The sequence below is a fragment of the Trachypithecus francoisi genome, unplaced genomic scaffold, assembly GCF_009764315.1.
Source record: "Trachypithecus francoisi isolate TF-2019V2 unplaced genomic scaffold, Tfra_2.0 Lachesis_group5, whole genome shotgun sequence".
Taxonomy (NCBI): Eukaryota; Metazoa; Chordata; class Mammalia; order Primates; family Cercopithecidae; genus Trachypithecus; species Trachypithecus francoisi.
The window spans coordinates 129,315,241-129,341,060 of NW_022681470.1; the positions used below are offsets into that span (position 1 = coordinate 129,315,241).

General features: G+C 39.6%; 1 protein-coding gene across 1 annotated transcript; it reads right to left on the reverse strand.

The window, feature by feature from the left end:
* Positions 1-99: 99 nt before the first annotated feature.
* CUNH1orf146 (chromosome unknown C1orf146 homolog) lies at positions 100-25,180 on the reverse strand. Its single transcript, XM_033199734.1, has 6 exons — positions 25,047-25,180; positions 10,315-10,423; positions 4,870-4,963; positions 2,249-2,417; positions 1,780-1,858; positions 100-782 (listed from the first exon to the last, which is right to left on the reverse strand). Exons 2-6 carry the CDS (start codon positions 10,378-10,380, stop codon positions 648-650), a joined length of 543 nt encoding a protein of 180 aa, XP_033055625.1. The 5' UTR covers positions 10,381-10,423; positions 25,047-25,180; the 3' UTR covers positions 100-647.
* Positions 25,181-25,820: the final 640 nt, after the last annotated feature.

The window sequence follows — 25,820 nt, forward strand, 5'->3', positions numbered from 1 at the left end:
TTTATTTTTGAAAATCCAATACAAACAATTTTGTAACTTCATAAAATGTAGTTGAATTGTCTGTATTCATTCCTACAGTTTTAGTGAGCTTATAAAAATACTGGTAACACTTTCTGCTGAAGTTAGATGCTATGTAACATTTCGGAACTCCTAGTGTCAAGTTGGCTATCACACTAGTGTAAATGAGTAGAAAGTTTTGAATTCAGGCCAGTTGACTTTTCTTAGCTTCTCTTTTCCTGGCTTAGGTGGAGTCTTTGGGAGCAGAGTCCCATCACCACCTTTCCAGCAGAAGTTATAATAGGAAAACATCTGCAAAGATTAGTTTTAGAAATACTTGCTACCTTTATGGAAAAAAAGCTAAAAAATACATATGACTTTAAGAAACTGATTAGAAAATTCTGTATTTTTATTTCCTACTAAATACTTGTCCATCTAAGAAGCTACACCTGAGTTTTATGATATATGTATGTACCAATCCTTTGCTAAACGCGTTAAAGAAATTTCACAGCGAAATTCCTAAAATAAAATCACTTAATTGTATACATGTTATTTCAAATTAATATAAATGTCTTTAAATAGATATTTGATTATAATTTAACAGGTCTAATTATTTTCACATTCTTTGAGAAGAGCATTAAGTTGGTACTTTAATTTGGGTTAACTGAATCACTATTCAGTTGTATCTTCTGAAGTGTTTTCCAAACAGGACTTTGCTCAATGATGTAAGCTTTAGCTGTTATCATTCTGTAGCAAATGCTATCTATGTATGGTTTGGAGGTAGTCTGGAAGAAGATACAAACGAAGATGCAGCATTATTTACAGAAATAAGATATTTTTACAAGGTCACATTTAAAAATACCTAACTTTCATTCTTTCAGCAAATCTGATCATCTTTGTGCTAAACACTATGTGTGAGTTACTAGAGTAGTCAACAGGAAAATACTTAGTTTCTATCCAAGGAATTTCAAACATGCAAGCCAAAAAGAATACTATAAAAATTGCTTTAATGGGGATATGTTCCAAGTATAAAAGTAAGGAAGACCTGGCCAGGCGCGGTGGCTCAAGCCTGTAATCCCAGCACTTTGGGAGGCCGAGACGGGCAGATCACGAGGTCAGGAGATCGAGACCATCCTGGCTAACACGGTGAAACCCCGTCTCTACTAAAAAAATACAAAAAACTAGCCGGGCGAGGTGGCGGGCGCCTGTAGTCCCAGCTACTCGGGAGGCTGAGGCAGGAGAATGATGTAAACCCGGGAGGCGGAGCTTGCAGTGAGCTGAGATCCAGCCACTGCACTCCAGCCCGGGCTAGAGTGAGACTCCGTCTCAAAAAAAAAAAAAAAAGTAAGGAAGACCTAAGTCTGCCTAGGGGGTTTCAGGTGTCTGGGCACACTTTACAGAGGACAAAAAGCATGAAAAGAAAGTGGACAACTGGTAGATGACATTCCATAAGATAGTATGCTTGCACTCTGACAGTTCATGACTGCAATCTGACCAACTCTTATAACTTTAGAATCTGAATGAAGATATAAGTAACCAATAGGGCCAACCAAATGCTCTTTTGGCCCCAAATGAGTCTTAAATGGTAGTGGCTACTGAAAGTAAATTGAGAAGACTTGAGAGACTTAGTTCAGGCTTGGGAAAAAGTTGCATGCTGAAACAGCAACTCCCTCAGGGGAACAGAAGCAAGATATTTGCCAGTCTTGCTCAAAAGAGTGACAACTGGAAGTTAAAAACCTTAAAATGTATATGTGTATGCGTCATATTCCCCAGGTGCCTCACCTTTGCTATAGTGCACATAAGATTAATAGCATTTACTGTGTTGTGTACTGGAAGTATTCGTAAGTTACGACCCAGGAATCTGAAAAACAATTCATGTTATACAGATCATATAACTTACATGTGTTCTCTTAAGAAAGTAGAAAGAAGAGACAAATCTCTATTGTTTGTTATTTGTCTATGCAATTCATGCCCTGCCTTACTCCACAGAGGATTTGAGATGGCGTTATAGCCAGAACATCACTGACTAAAAGCCTGTTCACTTTTGGCTTGGTCTTGGAGAAGCCCATGAAACATCATGAACCCTGTCAACTCGATTCATAGAATACCTTTTTGGCCCATGTTTCATTAAATTTGATCGGTTAACATCACAGTGTTCATCATCTAGCAAAACAAAACCCACCTAAAAGATTTAAGAACTGAAATAAATACAATATAAGAAAAATACATCTATAATGCTATTCTTCCATACCTCTGCTGAATTCTGAACATCAGTTTCCATTCTTCAGGCCCATGGAGGGCAGCAGACAAAACCAAAAAACTATTTTGGTGAATGTTAATAAATTTCTCAATTTTGGCTAGAAATATTTCTTCGGTTGACAGAATACATTCCTTAGTATCCATTAATAAAAATGCAACTCCTAGGAAAGGTAAATTGAATATAAAACGTCACTTTGTCACAGAGATAAAATTTTGTTATAAACTCAGAATCAACCAAAATAGCTGTAAGTATACCATATGTGTCCAAGCCCTAAACTCATAAGGAGTAGAAATTACTATAATGAAATTCCTATGCAACAGAATGATTTAGGTAGTTCTTTGAAGTGCTCTGTATAAAAGAATGACTTATGCTAAATAAGAGAAAAACTTTTTTGGATCAGTAACTACTTTTTTTTTTTTCCTAGATGAAGGCATTGTCCACATGAAGATACTGGGTAGTTTTTCGTTAAGATGAATTACATTTAAAAAGTTAATTTTTCATGTTATACTTTTAAAATATGTACCAGTTTGTTATAAAGGATACTACAAAGGATACAGATGAAGATATGCATAGGGCTAGGTATGTGGAAAGGTACATGGAGCTTCAATGCCTTCTCTGGGCCTGCCACCCTCCAGACACCTGCATGTGTTCAGCAACCAAGAAGCTCCTATAATTATTTTTAAAAGCTGGAAATCAGCTAAAGAAAGAGTCTTAAGCCTTCGGTCAGGTGCAGTGGCTCACGCCTGTAATCCTAGCACTTTGGGAGGCCACGGCAGGCAGATCACAAGGTCAGGAGTTCGAGACCAGCCTGACCAACATGGTGAAACCCTGTCTCTACTAAAAATACAAAAATTAGCCAGGTGTGGTGGCTTGTGCCTATAATCCCAGCTATCTGGGAGGCTGAGGCAGGAGAACCGCTTGAACTCGGGAGGTGGAGGTTGCAGTGAGCTGAGATCACGCCATTGCACTCCAGCCTGGGCGACAGAGCAAGACTCCATCTCAAAAAAAAAAAAAAAAAAAAGAAGAAGCCTTCAGTGATTTCTTGTTGGGGAAACCTTTCTACCAGAACATAAAGAACTATATAAAAACTAGCCAGGTGTGGTGGCAGGCACCTGTAGTCCCAGCTGCTCGGGAGGCTGTGGCAGGGGAATGGCGTGAACCCGGGAGGCAGAGCTTGCAGTGAGCAGAGATTGCGCCACTGCACTCCAGCCTGGGCAACAAAGCGAGACTCCGTCTCAAAAAATAAAAAATTTTTAAAAAATTATATAAATTAATACACTCAGCAGATATCTGCAATCTCTGAAACAGTGTGCCATTAAGAATGGTCCTAAAGGGAAACGATTATAGCTCTTCAAACGATGTGGGAGACAGTCTGAGGAAAGTGACTGATTATATACTAATTGAGTAAACTTGGGCAACTTACATAACCTGTCTGAACATAAGTTTCCTCTTCTGTAACATGGGAGTAAATTTTTTGTTAGATTTGTCAGAAGAATTAAATTAGATCATGTATATAAAGTAGCCAAGGCAAATATTCACCAAGTATTTTATTTCTCCCTGGAATTCTGTATTTAACCAGAAGAATGAGTTTGAGGCTATACCACTTTCAGCCTGGAGATTTATTCTAGGAGCTTTTTTGAAAGTGCTTGTGCGCGGCGGCTCAAGCCTGTAATCCCAGCACTTTGGGAGGCCGAGACGGGCGGATCACGAGGTCAGGAGATCAAGACCAACCTGGCTAACACGGTGAAACCCCGTCTCTACTAAAAATACAAAAAAAACTAGCCGGGCGAGGTGGTGGGCGCCTGTAGTCCCAGCTACTCAGGAGGCTGAGGCAGGAGAATGGCATAAACCCGGGAGGCGGAGCTTGCAGTGAGCTGAGATCTGGCCACTGCACTCCAGTCCGGGCGACAGAGGGAGACTCTGCCTCAAAAAAAAAAAGAAAGAAAGAAAGTGCTTGTCTTCCAAAACTGCTAGAAGAGAAGTCTATTTGCAACCCTCCAGATAAAATCCTTTACCTCTACCGTTTTAAAAATCATTTCCGCCATTTCTCAAGCAAAGGTGGAGCTTCCCCCTTCCCATCTCCCCAGCCTTCTCTTATCCTAATCTAATTCCTTACTGGACTTTTGTCCATGACTAACAGTTGTACCAGTTGTCATTTCATGAACATTTATTTGTCCCCATGATTCTTTTAGTTTTTATATTATATCCAGCAAACTCTTATACAAATTGATGAAAAACATTTTTTTTTTTTTGTATATCAGTTTTGACAAATGTTGTGGCCTCTGTTAATATAAGTAATACTTTCATGTAAGTATAGATTGTTGGGTAAGTGGCTTTTTCTATTTTCATCTCAGTTCCAAAGCAAGTATTTTTTTCCCATCTTCTACCAGACTCCACTAGTTCAGCTTTATTTTAACCATTATAATCTAAAAGGGAATATATTTTGGAATTGGCCATATGCACTGAGTTTGTAGTAACTAAGTTTTACACATTTACCCCTCCCAAAAGATAACACCTTAAGCTTATTATATGGTTACGGAACTATGAAGGCATTAGAATTTATACCAACATATTTCATAAGAAACTTAAGGCAGTGAGCAAATATACTGTACCAGAAAGAGAAAATATAATTGATCCATTTTCCACTGAATCTGAATATCGAACTTTGTGGCTTCGATTTTCTAGGGCAGTTGCAACTTCATAACTCTTTAAAAAAATTCAGAAATACAAATTTAAAGCATGCTTACAATTTTATTAAAGCTAAAGAAAACATTAAAAGTTTAATAGGTTATTTTATAACTACCACTTAAAGATATCATCAAAAGAGAAATAAATATGCTTTCCATGGAGAAAAAGCTTTAAAAAATGCAAAAACATTTACTTCTACTAAAACATTTATTTCAAGTTTGGGAGTGAGTTGTGTACTACAGTTATGTTACTTAGGAACAGAAAAGACAGCATTAAAAAACTGTATAAACCAGAACAAATGTAAACTTTCTCTTTTTTAGAGACAGATGAAGTCTCACTTTGTTGCCCAGGCTGACTTCAGATTCCTGAGCTCATGCAATCCTCCCAAAGTAGCTGGGACTATAGGTGTAAGCCACCATACCCAGCTGCAAACTTCATTTTAAAAAACAACCTGGGCAGTGGCTCACGCCTGAAATCCCAGCATTTTGGGAGGCGAAGGTGGGTGGGTCGTTTGAAGTCAGGAATTTGAGACCAGCCTGACCAACATGGTAAAAGCCCAAAATTTGCTGGGCGTGGTGAGGCATGCATGTAGTCTCAGCTACTTGGGAGGCTGAGGTAGGAGAATCATTTGAACTTGGGAGGTGGAGGTTGCAGTGAGCCGAGATTGTGCCACTGCACTCCAGCCCAGGTGACAGAGCAAGACTCTACCTCAGAAAACAAACAACTTGGAGGCTAGGCATGGTGGCCACAGAGACCTGGGAGGCCAAAGTGGGCGGGTCATTTGAAGTCAGGAATTTGAGACCAGCCTGACCAACATGGTAAAAGCCCAAAATTTGCTGGGCGTGGTGAGGCATGCATGTAGTCTCAGCTACTTGGGAGGCTGAGGTAGGAGAATCACTTTAACTTGGGAGGTGGAGGTTGCAGTGAGCTGAGATTGTGCCACTGCACTCCAGCCCAGGTGACAGAGTGAGACTCTACCTCAAAAAACAAAACAAACAAACAACTTGGAGGCTAGGCATGGTGGCCATGAAGACCTTGGAGGCCAAGGCTGGTGGATCATTTGAGTCCAGAAGTTCAAGACCAGCCTGGGCATCATGGCAAAATTGCTTCTCTACAAAAAATACAAAAAATTAGCTGGGCGTGATGGCACATGTCTGTAGTCCCAGCTACTCACAAGCTGAGGTGAGAGAATCACTTGAGCCTGGGAGGTTAAGGCTGCAGTGAGCCGTGATTGCACCACTGTACTCCAGCCTGGGTGACAGAGTGAGACCCTGTCTCAAATAATAATAATAATAATAATAATACAACTTGGAGATGGATTCTGACATGCATTAATGTATAACTATGGAAAATAGGTGGCTATTTCTTAAATAATTGACAGAACCACGTAGTGCCAGACATATACAATACCATCACAGAAGACAACCAATCTTACAATTCATCAGTTTACATTACAGTTACTTTAGTATACTTTTAAAATGTTTTAAGCCTTAGGTGAGTCAGAAAACATGTAAGAAAACAGCTATAGAACTCTTGGTTTTAATACTAACCATTTCAAATATCACCTCATTTCCTATTCCACCCAGGCAATTAAATCATATTTCCCACAATACTAAAATCTAGGATTAATAGTTTTTCCTGATAGGATAAAATATAAACTTGGCCAGGCACAATGGCTCACACCTGTAGTCCTAGCACTTTGGGAGGCTGAGGTGAATCACTTGAGCCCAGGAGTTTGAGACCAGCCTGGGCAATGTAGCATGACCTTGTTTCTACTAAAAATTAAAAAATAAATAAAAATAATAAATAAAACTCAAACTTGATAGTTTCCAGACAGATAAAAATCTCTTAGGTAGATTAATTTTATTTTCTATTTTGCCTCAGAACATGTATATTTTAAGCACACAGGCTGAAATTATGTATAAAATACATTCTTTTCTAAAGAGTATTTTGTGTCAGACAGATCCTGACCTACAGTTTAACTGTGGCTCTTTTCTTCTGCTGTTTTAAAATTATATAATGCTTCCAGCAATGGCAGATTAAGTAATTTAGGCCAACCCGCCTGCTGAAGGCAACTAGAAAAGCTGGACAATCTTCTAAAATCTGCTTGAATACACCAGAGAGCTAACAGGATAGTAAAAAATTATAAGGTCAACATCTATACAGAAATTCAAATATATGAGCAAGCATTTAGGCCACTTTTTTCCCTGAGGGCATCTGCCAGCTCAGAAAGAGGCAGAAGAGAGGCTGAACAGATCTTTTGACGAAAATAGAACAGTTCTCACAGGGACTATAGCCCAGCTTCAAACCATTTCAATCCCTGAAATTGTATTAAGGTGATAACTGAATTACCAGTGCTGCCAAGCACCTTGTAGAAACACTCTCTAGAGCAACCTTTCTCAATCAGGTCTCCTCATCTGAATTACGGAACAAAGAAAATGATCTGAGTGACTATTTTGTCAATTCTCCCATAGCTAGATGTACAGGAAACAATTTAATTCAACATTCTAGATGTACAGGATACAACTTAATTCATCATATAAAAGAGATGCCTTAGGAGTTGGATTGTCAGATTTAGCAAATAAAAACAACACAACACTCAGTTAAATGTGAATGAGTGACAAACAATGCAATTTTCAGTATAAGTATGTTCCACGCAATATTTGGGACATAATTATAGTAAATTCACTGTTTATCTGAAATTCAAACTTTTTATTTCTATTTTTTTTTTATTTTTTTTTTTGAGGCAGGGTCTTACACTGTCACCCAGGCTGGAGTGCAATGGCCTGATCTTGGACCACTGCAACCTCTGCCTCCTGGGTTCAAACGATTCTCCTACCTCAGCCTCCCAAGTAGCTGGAATTACGGGCACACACCACCATGCCCGGCTAATTTTTGTATTTTTAGTAGAGACGGAGTTTCACCATGTTGGCCAGGCTGGTCTCAAAACTCCTGACCTCAAGTGATCCACCCATCTTGGCCCTCCAGAGTGCTGGGATTACAGGCGTGAGCCACCGCACCTGTCTGGAAATTCAAACTTGAGTGTCCTGTATTTTATCTGGCAACCCTACTTAGGGCATCAGGAATTTAATTTTCTTACAGAATTAAAACCTCTCAAGGGGAAGATAGCATTATTCTAGGCTTCAAATTATTTCTACAATTTTTCAAATACAAATTCCAACATACAATAAAAAATCATCAGACATACAAAGGGACACAATTCCATGAAAGAAAACTATCAGAAACAATAGAAAACAGAAACAGGCCCACAGGGGATGCATGTAGTGAAGCTATCAAATAGACACCTTAAAACAGCCTGTTTATTATGATCAAGGAGATAAAACATAGCTTAAGAATTTTGGCAAAGAACTGGAAGATAGTTTAAAAATGTAAAAAACATGAGTTAAGAAAACTCCCTAAAATTTGATTCAAACAGGGCCAGGCACAGTGGCCCAGGCCTGTAATCCCAGCACTTTGGGAGGCCGAGACAATGTATTGCTTGAGCTCAGGAGTTCAAGACTGGCCTGGGCAACATAGTGAGACCCTGTCTAATTAAAAAACAAACAAATAATACAATAAAAAATCTGAGTCAAATCTTTAAAATAAAAAGCAGTGTATTAAGTAGACAAGTGAAGGAAGAAGACAAATATGAGAACAGTATGAACAGAAAGAGTAACAAAGGTAAAGGCATTCAGACCTAAACGTATGGTTCTTATACGGTGAGTGGGTAAGGTAAGTCAGATAATTTGGGTACAATGTTAGGAATAATTGCTGGCAGATCATGAGCACCCATATAGATCATGCCAATGAATTTCAATAATATCCTATTATCAGGAGGATCCAACTAAAAGAATAAAATAATGGAATGCTTAAAAAAAAAAAATGAAGGTAAAATTAGAAAGTATTGAATTGAGAAAACAATAGGTAAGTCCAAGAGCTGATTCATCAAAATGACCAGGAAGCTAAGTATAGATTTTTCAAAATACATTTCATAGAATATTAGTCCTATTAGATATTAAAAGATGCTCCTGACTGAAATAAGACTGGGAAATGCTGAATATTATTTCATCTCTCTTTGGGGTTTTACAATGCATTTGAACATATTAAAGTCTCTGAATAATAGTACAGTAAAAAGAAAACTTAACCAAAACAAAACAAAAAAAAACACTTGTTTAACTTTGTTTATACCAGCATCCAAAATAAAATCCATACAATACTCCTTCCTGCATATGTAACATCTATTAATAATCTTTAAAACTAGTATTATGTCAGCCAGGTGTAGTGGCTCACACCTGTAATCCCAGCACTTTGGGAAGCCATCGTGCAGGTTGGGGTGGGGGCGGAGATCGGAGTTCGAGACCAGCCTGACCAACATGGTGAAACCCCATCTCTACTAAAAATACAAAAATTAGCTGGCATGGTGGCAGGCACCTGTGATCCCAGCTACTTGGGAGGCTGAGGCAGGAGAATCACTTGAGCCTGAGAGGCGGAGGTTGCAGTGAGCCAAGATTGTGCCACTACTCCAGCCTGGGCGACAGAGCGAAGCTCCATCTCAAAAAAACAAAAACTAGTATGTCTAGCACATCACTCATAAGAAAGAAAATTTAAAAACAGGAATGAAAAGGGGCACTTAATGGCAGTTTATTAGAAAATTTAAAGAATGACAATATGAAACTTTTCACCACAGAAATGTAAATTTCATAAAGTTCAACTTAATACATTTAAAAGCCTCTATAAAATGGGTAAATGTTTGTAAAAATATAATTTATGAAAACAGACTCACAATAAAGTATAAAACAAAATATAACAAAAACCTTAAAACCACACCTTACTATGGAACAATCATTTCTTGCCCCTTCATTCCAGACATCAGCTGGTGTCCATAAGATAAATATTAGGGCAATGGAGAAGTCTTGCGAGCTGAGGGTTGTGAGCTGACCACCTACTCTCAGGCATTCAACTTTCCACCTCTCCCCCTCTCCAAACTGTAAGGAAACAGTCTCATTCCAATGCTGCCAAGGCTAGAATATCAGTTTCTGGTTCTTTAGCTCTCAAAAAGCTTTAATATATATCTGCATATCTTTACTGTTTCTGGAATTCCTTAACATCTCCATTAGAGTGCTTACAGAAAGAAAAAAAAAAAAAACTTTAGAAAATCTCCAACCTTCAAAGATTAAGGAAGTAGGATGTTGAAAATGAATGCAAAAAGTCTATTCATTTATCTTTAAAATACATGTAGCTTATGCACTTCCTGCTCCCCACAACTAATTGTGGGTAATCAAGCTAAGAAACTTTTAAAATATTGTTCCATATGAAAGCTGCTTTTACTTTTTTTAAGTTAAAGATCAGTGGCCCAAATGCCCCTTTACCTTAAGAGATGAGCTAATAATAATGGTGGTTGTCCATTTTATTTTTTCGTTTCCACTTTCAGCCATCTGTCTGTCTGTAGATCAACCTAGCTTCTAATGGTGCAACAATCTGAGAAAATTAAGAACAAAAAGAATACAAAGAACTATCTGATGAATAAGTAAATTAAAGATGGAACTAAAACTAGGGTACTGGAGACATTTTAAAGAATATTTGAACATCAAAATTTGACAACAGAAAAAGTATCTGTCTTGTTATACATTTAGCTTATTCAATACTATGCTTCCCATTAACAAGTATCAAATCAATGATTCCCATTTCAGCACACTAACTTTAAAGAAAGAGGACTTGCATCAAGAACATGCAAGGTCTGAGGTTTTTATCCTACCTGCAAGCTAAAAAGTTAGCCTGCCAGAGTTTCACTTATACAGACAAAAGATAGACTCAGAGACAAAGGACAGTTTTTTACTCAAAGCAACAGCAGTATAGCCACAGTATCATTTTCTTGCACTAGTTCCTCAAGCCCAATTCCCACAGGGTGATGGGACAAAGGCCAGGTGACATCTGCACACACAGTGGGTTGCATTATAGGAAAGAAACCCAGAGCTTAGAAAACCTCAATCTTTTGTAAGCAAACCTGCCTTCTACTATGGAGGGAAATACTATATCTCAAATAGGGAATATGTGAGGTGGGACCTAAATATTTGCATCTTTTTTTTTTTTTTTTTAAAGAGGGTCTCACTCTTTGACCCACAGGCTGGAGTACAGTGGTGCAATCCTAGCCTCAAACTCCTAGGCTCAAGCAATCCTCCTGCCTCAGATTCCCAAGTAGCTAGGACTACAGGTATGCACCACCATGCCTGGCTAATTTTTTTTTTTAACTTGTTGTGGAGATCGGGGGGGTGGGGGGGGGTCTCCCTATGTTGGCCAAGCCGGTCTTGAACTCCTGGCATCAAGCGACCCGCAACCTCCTGAAGTGTTAGGATTACAAGCATGAGTCACTGCACGGCCAGTATGTGCGGTTCTAAGAGGTACACAGGTGATGATGATGATTCTGGTCCGGGGACCACAATTTAAGAACCACTGCACTAAGAGAAGGAAAAGTATTCTGCAGAACAACAACAATGCATCATACAGTGGCAACCAGGTATACAGTAAAATAAAACTGCATTTAAGTTCAGCATGCTAAAGTTTATAGTATACGTATCTGAGGTGAGAAGAAAATCACCATAAACTTAGTAGCATAAAATGGAATCTCACTGTGCTCTAAATTTGCTACTTTTCTAATTTAATTGAGACTGAAAACCCTGAAGTCATGTTTCCACTTGTTTTCTGCCCATTTTCCTTTAGTTTTTTCTTTTTCTTATACATTTGTAGGATTTCTTTATATATTATAGGTATCAGTCCTTTGTCAGCTATGTATTTTCTACCTGTTTGTGACTTGTCTCCCCTCCTTCTTTAGGGTAATTCTTGATACACACAAATTATTTCCAATGTAGTCAAATTTATCAATTTTTTTCATTTATGGTTAGTGGGTTTTGTTTATTTACGAAATCTTCCTGGGCAGCCATCTTGCTCTTGCTGCACACTGAAACTGGAGGACCTTCTCTGCTTCAGATTAACCAACAGCATAAATCAAGAAAAGTTAGCCAAACTTCTGGATCAGGTCCAGACTGGGGGCAAGGGTACGGCTCACAGAAAGAAGATGGTAAGAAGAACAGCTACAGCTGATGACAAAAAGCTGGAGAAGAGCTCCAAGCTGCCCGACAGCCAGGTCATCACCATCGGCAACTAGCAGTTCTGGTGTCCGGAGGTGCTGTTCCAGCCTTCCTTCCTGGGCATGGAATCCTGCGGAATCCACAAGACCACGTTCAACTGCATCATGAAGTGTGATGTGGATATCTTCAAAGACCTGTACGCCAACACAGTGCTGTCCAGTGGCACCACCATGTACCCGCACATCGCCAACAGGATGCAGAAGGCAATCACTGCCCTGGCACCTGGCACCATGAAGATCAAGATCATTGCGCCCTGAGAGCGAAAGTACTGAAAGTACTCAGTGTGGATCGGCAGCTCCATCCTGGCCTCACTGTCCACATTCCAGCAGATGTGGATTAGCAAGCAGGAATATGACAAATTGGGCCCCTCTATTATTCACCACAAATGCTTCTAAATAGACTGTGAGCAGATGCATAGCTTTTGCTGCATTGGTTAATTCAGAAGTATAAATTTGTCCCTGGCAAATGCATATATCACAAATCTGGAATAAGCCTTTGAAAAGAAACTGTCCTTGAAGCTAGTATCTGATATCAGCACTGGATCGTAGAACTTGTGGCTGATTTTGACCTTGTATTCAAGTTAACTGTTCCCCTTGGTATTTGTTTAATACCCTGTACATATCTTTGATTTCAACCCTTAGTACATGTGGCTTGGTCACTTCGTGGCTGATGTAAGAACATGCTTGTGGAAGACAAGTCTGTGGCTTGGTGAGTCTGCGTGGCCACCAGTCTCCGATCTGTGCAGGGTATTAATGTGTCAGGACTGAGTGTTCTGGGATTTCTCTAGAGGCTGGCAAGGGCTCCTGAACCAGTTGTTTCTGTCCTTTCCATCAGACAATCTGGAGAGTCACAACTATATCTAGAAAAACTGTCTGCCAGAAGCAAAAGTAAATTCCATATGAAGGAAGATATCATCCAGAGCCTCAGGTTACAAATTAGTGTTACAATTTTGCAATCATAACATCCAGCACACAATAAAAAAGTACTCAGGCATACAAAGAGTTAAGGACAGACTGAAAACCAAGGGGGAAAAGCTGACTGTAAAGAAGAGACCAAGGGGAGACTGAAGTACTGGCATTGTCATATCCAGACTATAACTGATTAACTTGTTCAAAGCAATATATGACAATTGGAGCATTTTGGCAGAAAATTTGAAACTGTAAAAGTAAATAAAATGGAAATTCTGGAAATGAAAAAATATCAAAATTGGAAACAATTCAATGGATAGGCTAAAGAGCATATTACACACAAGTGTGGACTGTAGGTCAGAGGAAAATATCCAGACTGAGGTAGGTTAAGCAAAAGGATAAAGAACACAGAGAAAAGCATAATACACATACAAGGCATTATTAGGCTTGTGAAATGGTCTAACAGAGATAACTGAAGTTTGAGAAAGAGAAAAGAGAATGGAGCAGGACCAATACATAAAAATAGAGTGGCCAGGTCAATTTTCCAAAATTGACTAAAGACATCAAGTTGTAGGTTCAAGAGCAATAATAAATCTGAACAGATTAAACTAAGCAACAGATTAACAAAGTAAAACGGAAAACCAAAAAAAAAAAAAAAAAATCTTCAAAGGAGCCAGTGAAGAAAAGGTGTATTTTTAAAGGGAAACAGTAAACTGAAAACTGACTTCTCAATAGAAACATGGTAGCTAGGAGGCAACTGAATAATAACTTTTAAGTACTGAAAGAAAATAATTGTCAACACAGGATTTCATAGCTGAAATTCATATGTTTTTAAAATGAAGGAAAAATAAAGAAAAATTTTATGACAAAAATAAACCAGAGACTTCATCATCAGTCGACCCACACTTAAAGGAGATACCAGGAGAAGTTCTTCAGGCACAAGGCAAATGATCCCACATGGAAGCACAAAGATGCCAGAATAAATGAAGACTAATGGAAATAAGAAATATAAATACGTGGGTAACTCTAAATCAAGAATGACTACAAATAAGAACAATAATATATAATGAAGTATAAAATAGATGTTCTATTAAAATATACAACAACAATAGCAAAAAAAAAAAAAAAGGAGACATGATGGTAACTGTACCTAAGGTGCTTGAGGTCCTTGAAGTGGTAGAAGTACTCACTTATACTGGATCTCAATAAGTCAATCATGCATTTTGTAATTTCTGAGTTAATCAGCAAATTATGGTTAAAAAAAAAACTCAACGAGGTAAGAGAAAAACAAGTTTAAAGTAAGCAAACAAACAAAAACACTTCAGAAGTCCAAAAGCAAGAAAGAGAGAGAAAAAAGAACATATAACTTGAGGGACAAATAGAAAACAAATAGTGACATGGCATATTAAACCCGAATACATTAGTATCTACATGTAAGACTAAATTCTACAACTAAAAGAAAAGATTGACCCAAATGACAAGGGAAAAACCATATGCTGCTTACTATAAAAACATTTTAACTACTATATAAAAAGGGTGAAAGTAAAAGGATTGGAAAACATATACCACACAACCATTAACCAAAAGAAAATTGCTACCATATGTTAACTTGCATCCACGTTAAGAATGAAGAGAACTGTAAGTGGTAAATACATACATAAATGTAAGACTAAATAAGTATGTATTTTCCTCAGTTCTCCTCTTAATTTCTCTAAAAGATGAATATATAAAGCGGTAATTATATTATTGGGTCAAGTGTGTGTGTCTGTGTGTGTGTGTGCGCGCATGCACGTATGTGTGCATGTGAGTATATCGGGAGGAAATGGAGCTATATTGGTGCAAAGTTTCTCTATTTTTCCATAATTAAATTAGTGTTAATCTGAAATAATAAATTAAGATGCATATTATAGTATCCAGAGAAAGCACTAAGAAAAATAACAGAAAAAATTTAAAAGTCAGAGGAATCAAAGTGGTTTACTACAAAATATTCATATAACACAAAAAAGGTAGTGACAGAGGAACAAAAAAGACATGAGACATCTAGAAACTAAATAGCAAAACGACAGACTTGATAGTGGTGATGGTTGTACCTCATTAGTGGATGTACTAAAAATCACTGACTTGTACATTTTAAAATGTATTTAATGTCACATGACTTATATCTCAATTTTAAAAATTTTTAAATAGCAGTCAGCCATACTGAGTAATTACATTAAAATGTGAATGGATAAAATGTTACAGTCAAACCAAAATCCAACTATATGTTGTCTTCAGATTCAAGGATACAAATAGGTTGAAAGTAAAAGAACGGAAAAAGATACATCATGCAAACAGTAACCATAAGAGAGCTGGAGTGGCTATACTGATTAAAAAAAAAAAATAGACTTTAAGATAAATATAGGCCGGGCGCGGTGGCTCAAGCCTGTAATCGCAGCACTTTGGGAGGCCGAGACGGGCGGATCACGAGGTCAGGAGATCGAGACCATCCTGGCTAACATGGTGAAACCCCGTCTCCACTAAAAAAAAATACAAAAAACTAGCTGGGCGAGGTGGCGGGCGCCTGTAGTCCCAGCTACTCCAGAGGCTGAGGCAGGAGAATGGCGTAAACCCGGGAGGCGGAGCTTGCAGTGAGCTGAGATCCGGCCACTGCGCTCCAGCCCGGGCTAGAGCGAGACTCCGTCTCAAAAAAAAAAAAAAAAAAGATAAATATAAACTGAGACAAAGAAAGATGTATAATAATGATAAAAAGGTCAACATATCAGGAATATATAACAATGTATATATTCCTGATATATACATTCCTTATATATTGTATATTCATCTAACAGAGCTCCAAAATACATGAAACTAAAGTCATACAAACCACAATAGAATTAAAAATTAATATCAATTAAAAATTGGGGGGAAAGCCACAAATACTTGGAAATCAAACACACACTTCTAAGTAACCCATAGATCAAAGAATAAATCATAGTGGATGTTAGGCAATATTTTGAAATGAGTGAAAACAAACAACACATATAAAAATTTATGAAATGTAGCTAAAGGAATACTTAGAGGGAAACATATAGCTTTAAAAGACTAAATTAGGCCGGGTGCAGTGGCTCACCTCTGTAATCCCAACACTTTGGGGACCCAAGGCCAGTGGATTGCTGGAGCCCAGGAGTTTGTGCCCAGCGCGGGCAACATGGCAAAACTCCATCTCTACAAAAAATACAAAAATCAGCTGGGTATGGTGGCACACAACTCTAGTCCCAACTACTCGGGAGGCTGTGGAGGGAGGATCACCTGAGCCTGGGGAGATTGAGATGACTGCTACACTGCACACTAGCCAGCCTGGGCGACAGAGTGAGACCTTGTTTCAAGAAAAAAAAAAAAAAAGAGAGAGGCTAAACTGGAAAAGAAGAATGATGTCAAATTAATACCTTATTCCATCTTATATTAAAGGAGGAAGAGGCCGGGCACAGTGGCTCATGCCTGTAATACCAGCACTTTTGGAGGCTGAGGCGGGTGGATCATGAGGTCAAGAGACCCGCTTTCAATCAGACAATCTGGAGAGTCACAGCTGTATCTGGAAAAACTGTCTGCCAGAAGACCATCCTGGCCAACATGGTGAAACCCTGTCTCCACCAAAAATACCAAAATCAGCTGGGTGTGGTGGCACGCGCCTGTAGTCCCCGGTACTCGGGAGGCTGAGGTAGGAGAATCGCCTGAATCCAGGAGGCAGAGGTTGCAGTGAGCCTAGATCACGCACTGCACGCCAGCCTGGTGACAGAGCAAGACTCAGTCTCAAAAAAAAAAAAAAAAAAAGAATAAATTAAACCCAAAGCAATGGGGAAAAAAGGAAGTAATAAAGATTAAAGCAGAAATCAATGGAATAAAAATAGAATAAAGAAAATAAACAGTTCTTTGAAAAGATCAACAACATTGACAAACATTGAGCTAGACTGTCTTTACAACAAACAGTGCTGGAACAATTCAATATCAGTATGTTTTAGAAAATGAACTCGGATCCATTTCATATACCATACCCAAAATTTAACTCAGAATGAATCATAGGCCTACATGTAAAACATAAAACTATAAATCTTCTAGATGAAAATAGGACACAATAATTGTGACCTTGAGTTGGGTAAATAATTTTTAGTATGACACCAAAAACACAATCCATAAAAGAAAACAAATTGATAAACTGGACTTCATCTAAGTTAAAAACTTATGTCTGGCTGGGTGCAGTGGCTCATGCCTCTAATCCAGCACTTTGGGAGGCTGAGGCAAGCAGATCATGAGGTCAGGAGATCAAGACCATCCTGGCTAACAGTGAAAACCCATCTCCACTAAAAATGCAAAAAATTAGCCAGGCATGGTGGTGGGTGCCTGTAGTCCCAGCTACTTGGGAGGCTGAGGCAGGAGAATGGCATGAACCTGGGAGGCAGAGCTTGCAGTGAGCCAAGATCGTGCCACTGCACTCCAGCCTGGAAAACAGAGTGAGACTCCATCTCAAAAAAAAAAAAAACAAAACAAAAACAAAAAAAAAAAACTTCTCTTTCCAAAGATGCTTTTTTATCAAAACTGCACTTGTACCACCTAAAGTTATAAAAATGTTTAAAAAGACACTCTTAAGGGGAATAAAAAGACAAGCTAGAGACTGGAAGAAAATAACTGCAAAGCAAATATCTGGTAAATGACTTGTACCCCGAATATATTTTTAAAGACTCTCAAGGCTTGGGCTGGGCAAGGTGGCTCACGCCTGTAATCCCAGCACTTTGGGAGGCTGAGGCAGGCGGATCACTTAAGGCTAGGAGTTCGAGACCATCCAGGCCAACATGGTGAAAAACCATCTCTACTAAAAATACAAAAAATTAGCCGGGCATGGTGGTGTGCACCTGTAGTCACAGCTACTCAGAAGGCAGAGGCAGGAGAGTCACTGGAGCCCAGAAGGCAGAGGTTGCAGTGACCTGAGATCGTGCCACTGCACTCCAGCCTGGGCAACAGAGCAAGACTGTCTCAAAAAACAAAACAAAAAAAGACACTCAAGGCTCAATAGTAAAAAAACCAAACAACCCAATTAAAAAATAGGCAAAAGATTTAAGCAGGTTATTCACCAAAGAAGACATGTAAGTGGCAAATAAGGACATAAAAAGATATTCAGTATTATTATTAGGGAAATGCAAATTAAAGCTACAGGATACTACTTCATACCTATTACAATGGCTAAAATTTAACAAACTAACAGTATCAAGTGTTGGTGAGGATGTGAGGAACTAGAACTCTCATACACTACTAATTGGAAAGTATATGGTACAACCGGTTGGAAAACAGTTTGACATTTTCTTAAAAAGTTAATCATATACCTACCATGACATCCAGTCATTTTACTTCTAGGAAATTTATCAAAGAAAATAGAAAGCATACATCTATACAAGGATTTACACATGAATGATTTATTTGTAGTAGCCAAAAACTAGAAACAACCCAAATGCCCAACAGGTATGGACACTGTAATACATTCATACAATGGCATATTACTCAGCCACAAAAAGGAATGAACTATTGATACACACAACAACCAGAGTTACTCTAAAAAACTATGAAGATGCCAACCCCTGCCCCCAAAAGCACAGCACATATTGTACAGTTTCTTTTATATAAGAAATACAAATTATAGTGACAAAAAAAATTAAACATAACAAGGGATAATGGGGAAAAAAGTGGGATTACAGAAAAGGCAGAAGGAAACCTTTGGGATGAGTATATTCACTATATTGATTGTAGTAATTGTTTCACAGCTGTATACACGTGTCAAAACATCACAGCAGTGTAATTTATTGCATATAAATTATACAATATAGACACACACACACATGCCTGACTCGTACAGGTTTTATTTTTATTTATTTTTTGAGACAGACTCCCACTCTGTCACTATGGCTGGAGTGCAGTGGCGTGATCTTGGCTCACTGCAGCCTCCTCCACCCAGGTTCAAGCGATTCTCGTGCCTCAGCCTCCTGAGTAGCTGGGACCACAGGTATGCACCACCACGCCTGGCTGATTTTTTTGTATTTTTAGTAAAGATGGGATTTCACCATGTTGGCCAGGACGGTCACTCCTGACCTTAGGTGATCTGCCTGACTTAGACTCCCAAAGTGCTGGGATTACAGGTGTGAGTCGCCATGCACAGCCATCTTACAGGTTTTTAAATAGCTCTGAAAATGTTTAATAATGTTAAGTGTGTCATTTTAAAATTAGCAAATTCTGTTGTGTCAGAAGAGAAGTACAGGAGTCCAATACCAGGGCTACTTAAAATATTTCCTATGGTGAGATTCTGATACCTGCAGCAAATCTGGCTACTCCAATGCCAATTGCTTACTATTGCTGCTATGGAAACTAAAATTAATGCCAGGCAATTGAAATCAAGCAAAGAAAGCAAAACTAATCGTTATGCATAGTGAAAAATAACCTCTTTGAAACACTTTGATATTCACTGAAAAAGGTTCCAGAAGTTACATCCCAATTATTTTCCAAAAGGAAAAATATCTTCAACTTTTAGATAAAATAATCTTCACTGCTTACAAAGCTAGAAAAATACCACCTTTGCTCTTACAGCATGTTGTTTCAGTAGTAAAATTTATTTTTTAATTTCAACTTTTATTTTAGATTCAGGGGGTACACGTGCAGGTTTCATGGGTATATTGTGTGCTGTTGAGGTTTGGGGTACAAATGATCCCGTCACCCAGGTAGTGAGCACAGTACCCAAAAGGTAGTTTTTCAGCCCTTATCCTCCTTCCTCCCTCTCCCCTCTAGTAGCCCCCATTGTCTATTATTCGTATCTTTATTTCCATATGTACTCAATAGTCAGCTCCCCCTTACACGTGAGAGCATGTGATACTTGGTTTTCTGTTCATGCACTAATTCACTTAGGATAATGCCCTCCAGCTGCATCCGTGTTGCTGTAAAGGACATGATTTCCTTTTTTTTTTTTTTTTTTGAGACGGAGTCTGGCTCCGTCGCCTGGGCTGGAGTGCAGTGGCCGGATCTCGGCTCACTGCAAGCTCCGCCTCCCGGGTTCACGCCATTCTCCTGCCTCAGCCTCCCGAATAGCTGGGACTACAGGCGCCCGCCCCCTCGCCCGGCTAGTTTTTTGTATTTTTTAGTAGAGACGGGGTTTCACCATGTTAGCCAGGATGGTCTCGATCTCCTGACCTCGTGATCCGCCCATCTCGGCCTCCCAACGTGCTGGGATTACAGGCTTGAGCCACCGCGCCCGGCCGATTTCCTTCTTTTTATGGCTGCATAGTATTCCATGATGTATATGTACTCCATTTTCTTTATCCAAGCCATGATTTAATTTAATTCCTGCTTTTGCCATGAATTAAAAATATCCTTTGTCTCTGTCTGAGGCATCTTATATATTCTGCAAGCATCTATAAAACAGTAACAGGCTAGCTTGTTAGCTTGCAAGTAGGATAAAATCTCAGACTTTTCACAGTTCTTGGCAGGCATTATCTACTAAAGTTGAAGATACTCGTAACCTGTAACTCAGCAACTCCACTCCTAAATGTATACTCAACAGAAATGCATGTGATCTGTACTAAGAGACTTATACAAGAATGCTCATAATAGCATTTTTTAAAACTTCATTCTTCATACTTTTGTTTAAGGTTTCTTTTTAATCCTACCTGTCAAGGCTAGAATCGTCCATAGTTAGAATTGGAGGTCACAGTATGAACTCATTGTTAATATAGATACAGATGAATATACACAGAAATATTTTATAGATACAGTCATGCACTGCATATTGATTGTTCAGTCAACAATGGACTGCATATATGACTAGTGGTGCCACAAGATGACAATACTGTATTTTACTTTTTTTACATTTAGATATGTTTAGATACGCAGGTTGCCTAAAGTATTCAGTACATTAACATGCTATACACATTTGTAGCCCAGGAGCAATAGGCTATACCATATAGTCTAGATGTCTAGTAGGCTACCCCATCTAAGTTCGTGTAATTACACTCTATGATGTTCTCACGACGACAAAATCACCTAATGATGCATTTCTCAGAACACATCCCCATCATTAAGCAATGCATGACTGTATGTGTACATACCCAGATTAGTATACCACATATTTCTTTACTCTGTTGGCTGAAAGGGCCTAAAACAAATGACACCCTAGCACCTGGGTGCTAGCAAGAAGAACACCTAGCACCCAGATTTTGGTTTCTAAATAGCATTCTCCAAGAAAGGAAGCAGCGCTCCTTGAAGAAATGGCTGATTCTAGAACTGGGACAGGAAACATACAAGATGAGTCCAGAGAATTTTATAGTGCCAAAAAGTAAGAAAGTACTTAAAAACAAAACAAACAGGCCGGGCATGGTGGCTCATGCCTGTAATCCCAGCACTTTGGGAAGCTGAGGTGGGCGGATCATGAGGTCAGGAGATCAAGACCATCCTGGCTAACACGGTGAAACCCCGTCTCTACTAAAAAATAAAAAAAATTAGCCGGGCGTGGTGGCAGGCGCCTGTAGTCCCAGCTACTTGGCAGGCTGAGGCAGGAGAATGGTGTGAACCTAGGAGATGGAGCGTGCAGTGAGCCGAGATCGCGCCACTGCACTCCAGCCTGGGCGACAAAGGGAGACTCCATCTCAAGGAAAAAAAAAAAAAACACATACAAACAAAAAACTCCCACACAGATGGCATTGATGGGGTATGTCATAAGAGCAGAGGAACCAACTGAAAAAGCTCCCAATGGCTAAAGCTGTAACAATTTGAGCAAAATAGCATTATAATCCAAAGTATAAAATGAATATCCATGAGTCTACACTGGTATAAATGTTTGAACAAACCAATAAATGGAGAAGAGACAAATCTGTGCAGAGTAATTCCAAATAATTTATGTATATATACTCCAACATCAACAACAGGAACACAGAGCTGGGCACAGTGGCACGCACCTATAATCCAAGCTACTCGGGAGACTGAAGCAGGAAGACTGCTTAAGGCCAAGAGTTTGAGGCTGCAGCGCATTATGTTTGCACCTATGAATAACCACTGTATTCCAGACTGGGCAACATAGCAAGACCCTGTCTCTAAAAATATTAAACAGTGGGGGCAGGGAATATAACTCCCCATTCCTTAGGTGTGGCTGCACATATGACTTCCTTCCAAAGAGTACATACAGTACAGAAAGTGGGCGAGTGGGAAGTAGCTTCGCATTAGAGAAGCCTGACAAACACTACTTCAGCCAAGTGGCCAAAGCCTACATCAATAGTAATAAATCATGTTGATAGTATGTACTTTTGATATGATGTAGTCTTCCTTTCAATAACCCATAACCCAGTCCTATCATGAGAAAAACATCAAACAAATTCCATCAGTAGGGCATCTACAAATTATCAGACCAGTAATTCTCAAAGCCCTCAAGGTCACCAAGATCAAGTAAGTCTGAAGAACTGTCACAGCCAAGAGGAGCCTAAGGAAACATTACAACTAAACGTAATGTGTTATCTTTATTGGGATCCTGGAACACAAAAAAAGACTAAGGTAAAAACCAAGGTTAAAAACTAAGGGAATCTGAATAAACTACGGACTTCAGCTAATAGTAACGTAGCAATACTGGTTCATTAACTGTAACAAATGTACCATACTAATATGTTAATAACACAGGGCAATGGGTGTAAGATGTTAACAATGGGGGAAATTGGATACAGGGTACGTGGGAATACTCTGCAGTATTTTCTCATTTTTTTCTGTAAATCTAAAATGGTTGTAAAAAATGAAGTCTATTGTAAAAGTCCTACTTCAAGGCCCATTAGAATTCTGCCTGCTCCAGAAATCATCCCTGATCTCCTCAAACTAAATGAGACTTCTCCTTATTTAGAATGTGCCTTACACCTTTATTGATCACATAAGCCACATTTTGCCCAATATAGTTGTTTATAAACGTATTTCATTGTCCTTACTAAATCATAAATTTCTTAACGTCAACCAAGTTTATATTATCCATGTTACTAATAACGCAAAAGCAGTTCAAAGCAAAATTGAGAAACCAACTAACCCAAATGAAAGTCAGGTGCGGTGGCTCACACCTGTAATCATACCTTTATTGATCACTTAAACCATATTTTGCCCAATACAGTTGTTTATAAATGTATTTCATTGTCCTTACTAAATCATAAATGTCTTAATGTCAACCAAGTTTATATTATCCATGTTACTAATAATGCAAAAGCAGTTCAAAGCAAAATTGAGAAACCAACTAACCCAAATGAAAGTCACTTTCAGGATGGGTGTGGTGGCTCACACCCTTATCCCAACACTTTGGGAGGCCGAGGCAGGTGGATCTCTTGAAGCCAGGAATTCGAGACCAGCCTGGGTAACATGGTGAAACCCCATCTCCACTAAAAATACAAAAGTCAGCCAGGTGTGGTGGTGTGCACCTGTAATCCCAGCAACTCGGGAGGCTGAGGCAGGAGAATCGCTTGAACCCAGGAGGTGGAGGTTGCAGTGACCTGAGATCCCATCACTACACTCCAGCCTGGGTGATAGAGCGAGACTCTGTCTTAAAAAAAAAAAAAAAAAGAGAGAGAGATAAAGTCACTTTCAGTGATTGGTAAGTTAATATCTCCCAAGGTGATTTCATTACACTTTTCAACAACTTTAATAATTAGAAAGTTCTTCCTGGTGAGTTGAAACCAGCTGCTAATTTCCTCATTTATTGCATGAATGAATGAACGACAAGTTAACTAGCTCCATGAAAGCAGGGACACATTCTGATTGTTTTACCTTACTCAGCACCTGGCACTCAGTAGACACTCAAAGATTTGTGAATGAGTAAATGGTGAGTTGGCTGGGGGAAGGGCTTCAACTTCTATAATTCCCCCTACACACACTTATTAATACACCCATATAGCTATTAATACATGTATGCAAAGGTTACAAGAACTTTTTGGAATAGTTACTGGTATGTATGTAGATATGTATGTGTCTGTCAGTAATCTATAAATATTCATTTAAATCTAGTAATATGTAAATATTCATTTGAACCTTCACACCCTTATACATAGGATTTAAAAACAATTTAAACAACTAAAGCTAAGAGAAGTAAAGTAATCACGTGCACAAATAAGTGAGAAAGGAGTTGGGGTCAGTCGTGTCCCAAGTCCCTGTTAAAGGCGAGGAATGAATCAGAAACCTGGGGCTGGGGCAGCGCCTCCTCAGTATTTCTGGGGAAAAGCTCCTCGACCAGCACCCAAGCAGGGACTGTGTGGCTTTGGGCAAATCACGTCACCTCTGGTTGGGCTGCGTCCTCACCTGAAAACAAAAAGCTTTTAAACGGGAGCTGAAGGCTGAGCTCGCAGGGACAGAGGGGAGCGGCAGGCGCGGGGCGGGGGGTCCGGGAGGCCCGAGGGTGGAGGAGGGACGATCGCTAATGGGCACCTGAGGGACGACAGAATCTGGACAACAAGCCCCCGTGACACGAGTTTACCTATATAACACACCTGCACACGGACTCCTAAACCTAAAATAAAAGTTAAATTTAAAATAAAAACAAAAAGCTTGGACCCAATGGCCTCTTAAACCTTTGCCAGTTCCAAGGCCCTGGTATTCTGGGCTTTTGTTGTTACTGTTTTGTTTTTTCCAAGCTCTAGAGTGTTTGTAAATTTAAGTTTCACACTGCCCTACCATCTCCAGCAAGTCACTTTCCCTGCTCAGTCTCCTCACGGGTCCAGTGAGGGGCCGTCCTACAAGGATCTTCAAGGTCTCTACCATTGTTTACTTTTCGGAGTGACCAACAAAGCCTAAAGCAAATAAAATTTACTCGCAGGTGGGTGACAGGGCGAACCCCGAGGCAGCCCTTTCCACACCGGATTTTCCAGGAGAAAATAGGGTGGGCATGATCTCCTCCCCACGCACGCCAAAGCCCTGAGGTAAAGCTATGAGTTCGGCAAGTGAGAGCGCACTATGCCGGAGAAGAACAAAGAAAAACGCGAAGAGACAGGTCTGCCGAGGCCTCATCCCCCAGCGCTGCAAACCCACCTGCTCACCAGGTCCTCAGAGACTGCTCAGGGTTTACCAAACTTCCAGAACGTTCTGCGAGCAGAAAGACGCACCGCCGGTGGGGCGGGGCACCCAGGGTGCCTGGGGCAGGGTTCAGCAGCCGCTGGGCTTCTGCGCAACCGCAGACCCCGCAAACCTTTCCCGCGCTTCTGGCTCCTGCTTCTGATTTGCAGGAAGCCGGAAGTGGTTAAGGAAAAACAAGATTTGTAGGCCGGGTGCGGCGGCTCACGCCTGTAATCCCAGCACTTTGGGAGGCCGAGACGGGCGGATCACGAGGTCAGGAGATCGAGACCATCCTGGCTAACATGGTGAAACCCTGTCTCTACTGAAAATGCAAAAATCAGCTGGGCATGGAGGCGCGCGCCTGTAATCCCAGCTACGCAGGAGACTGGGGCAGGAGAATCGGTTGAACCCGGGAGGCGGAGGTTGCAGTGAGCCGAGATCACGCCACTGCACTCCAGCCTAGGCAACAGGGCAAGACTCCTTCTCAAAAAAAAAAAAAAAAAAAAAAGAGAGAAAAGAAAATACAAGATTTGTTTGCGTGTTAGACTCAATTGTCCGGAATTGATTTTCACAGTTTTCTAAAATTCAGGCTCAATTCTTGGATTACTATCATTTGCAATATAAAATCAAAGTGGCCTTCAGTTTATCCAAATTATGAGAGAAGTAGATTTTCATGAGCGGCTATCAAAAGGACATACAGGGGACCTGTGTGTTTGCTTTTTAGGAACCCATTATGTTCAGACCTAATTG

Bases quoted from the DNA above. Each gene is read 5' to 3' on its own strand.
- CUNH1orf146 (XM_033199734.1), bottom strand. From the start codon at position 10,380: ATGGCTGAAAGTGGAAACGAAAAAATAAAATGGACAACCACCATTATT. The intron at 4,964-10,314 runs GTAAAGGGGCAT...ATTTTTTTAAAG, and splicing joins TTATTAGCTCATCTCTTAAG to AGTTATGAAGTTGCAACTGC. The intron at 783-1,779 runs GTGAGGCACCTG...ATCTTCTTCCAG, and splicing joins TTATGTGCACTATAGCAAAG to ACTACCTCCAAACCATACAT.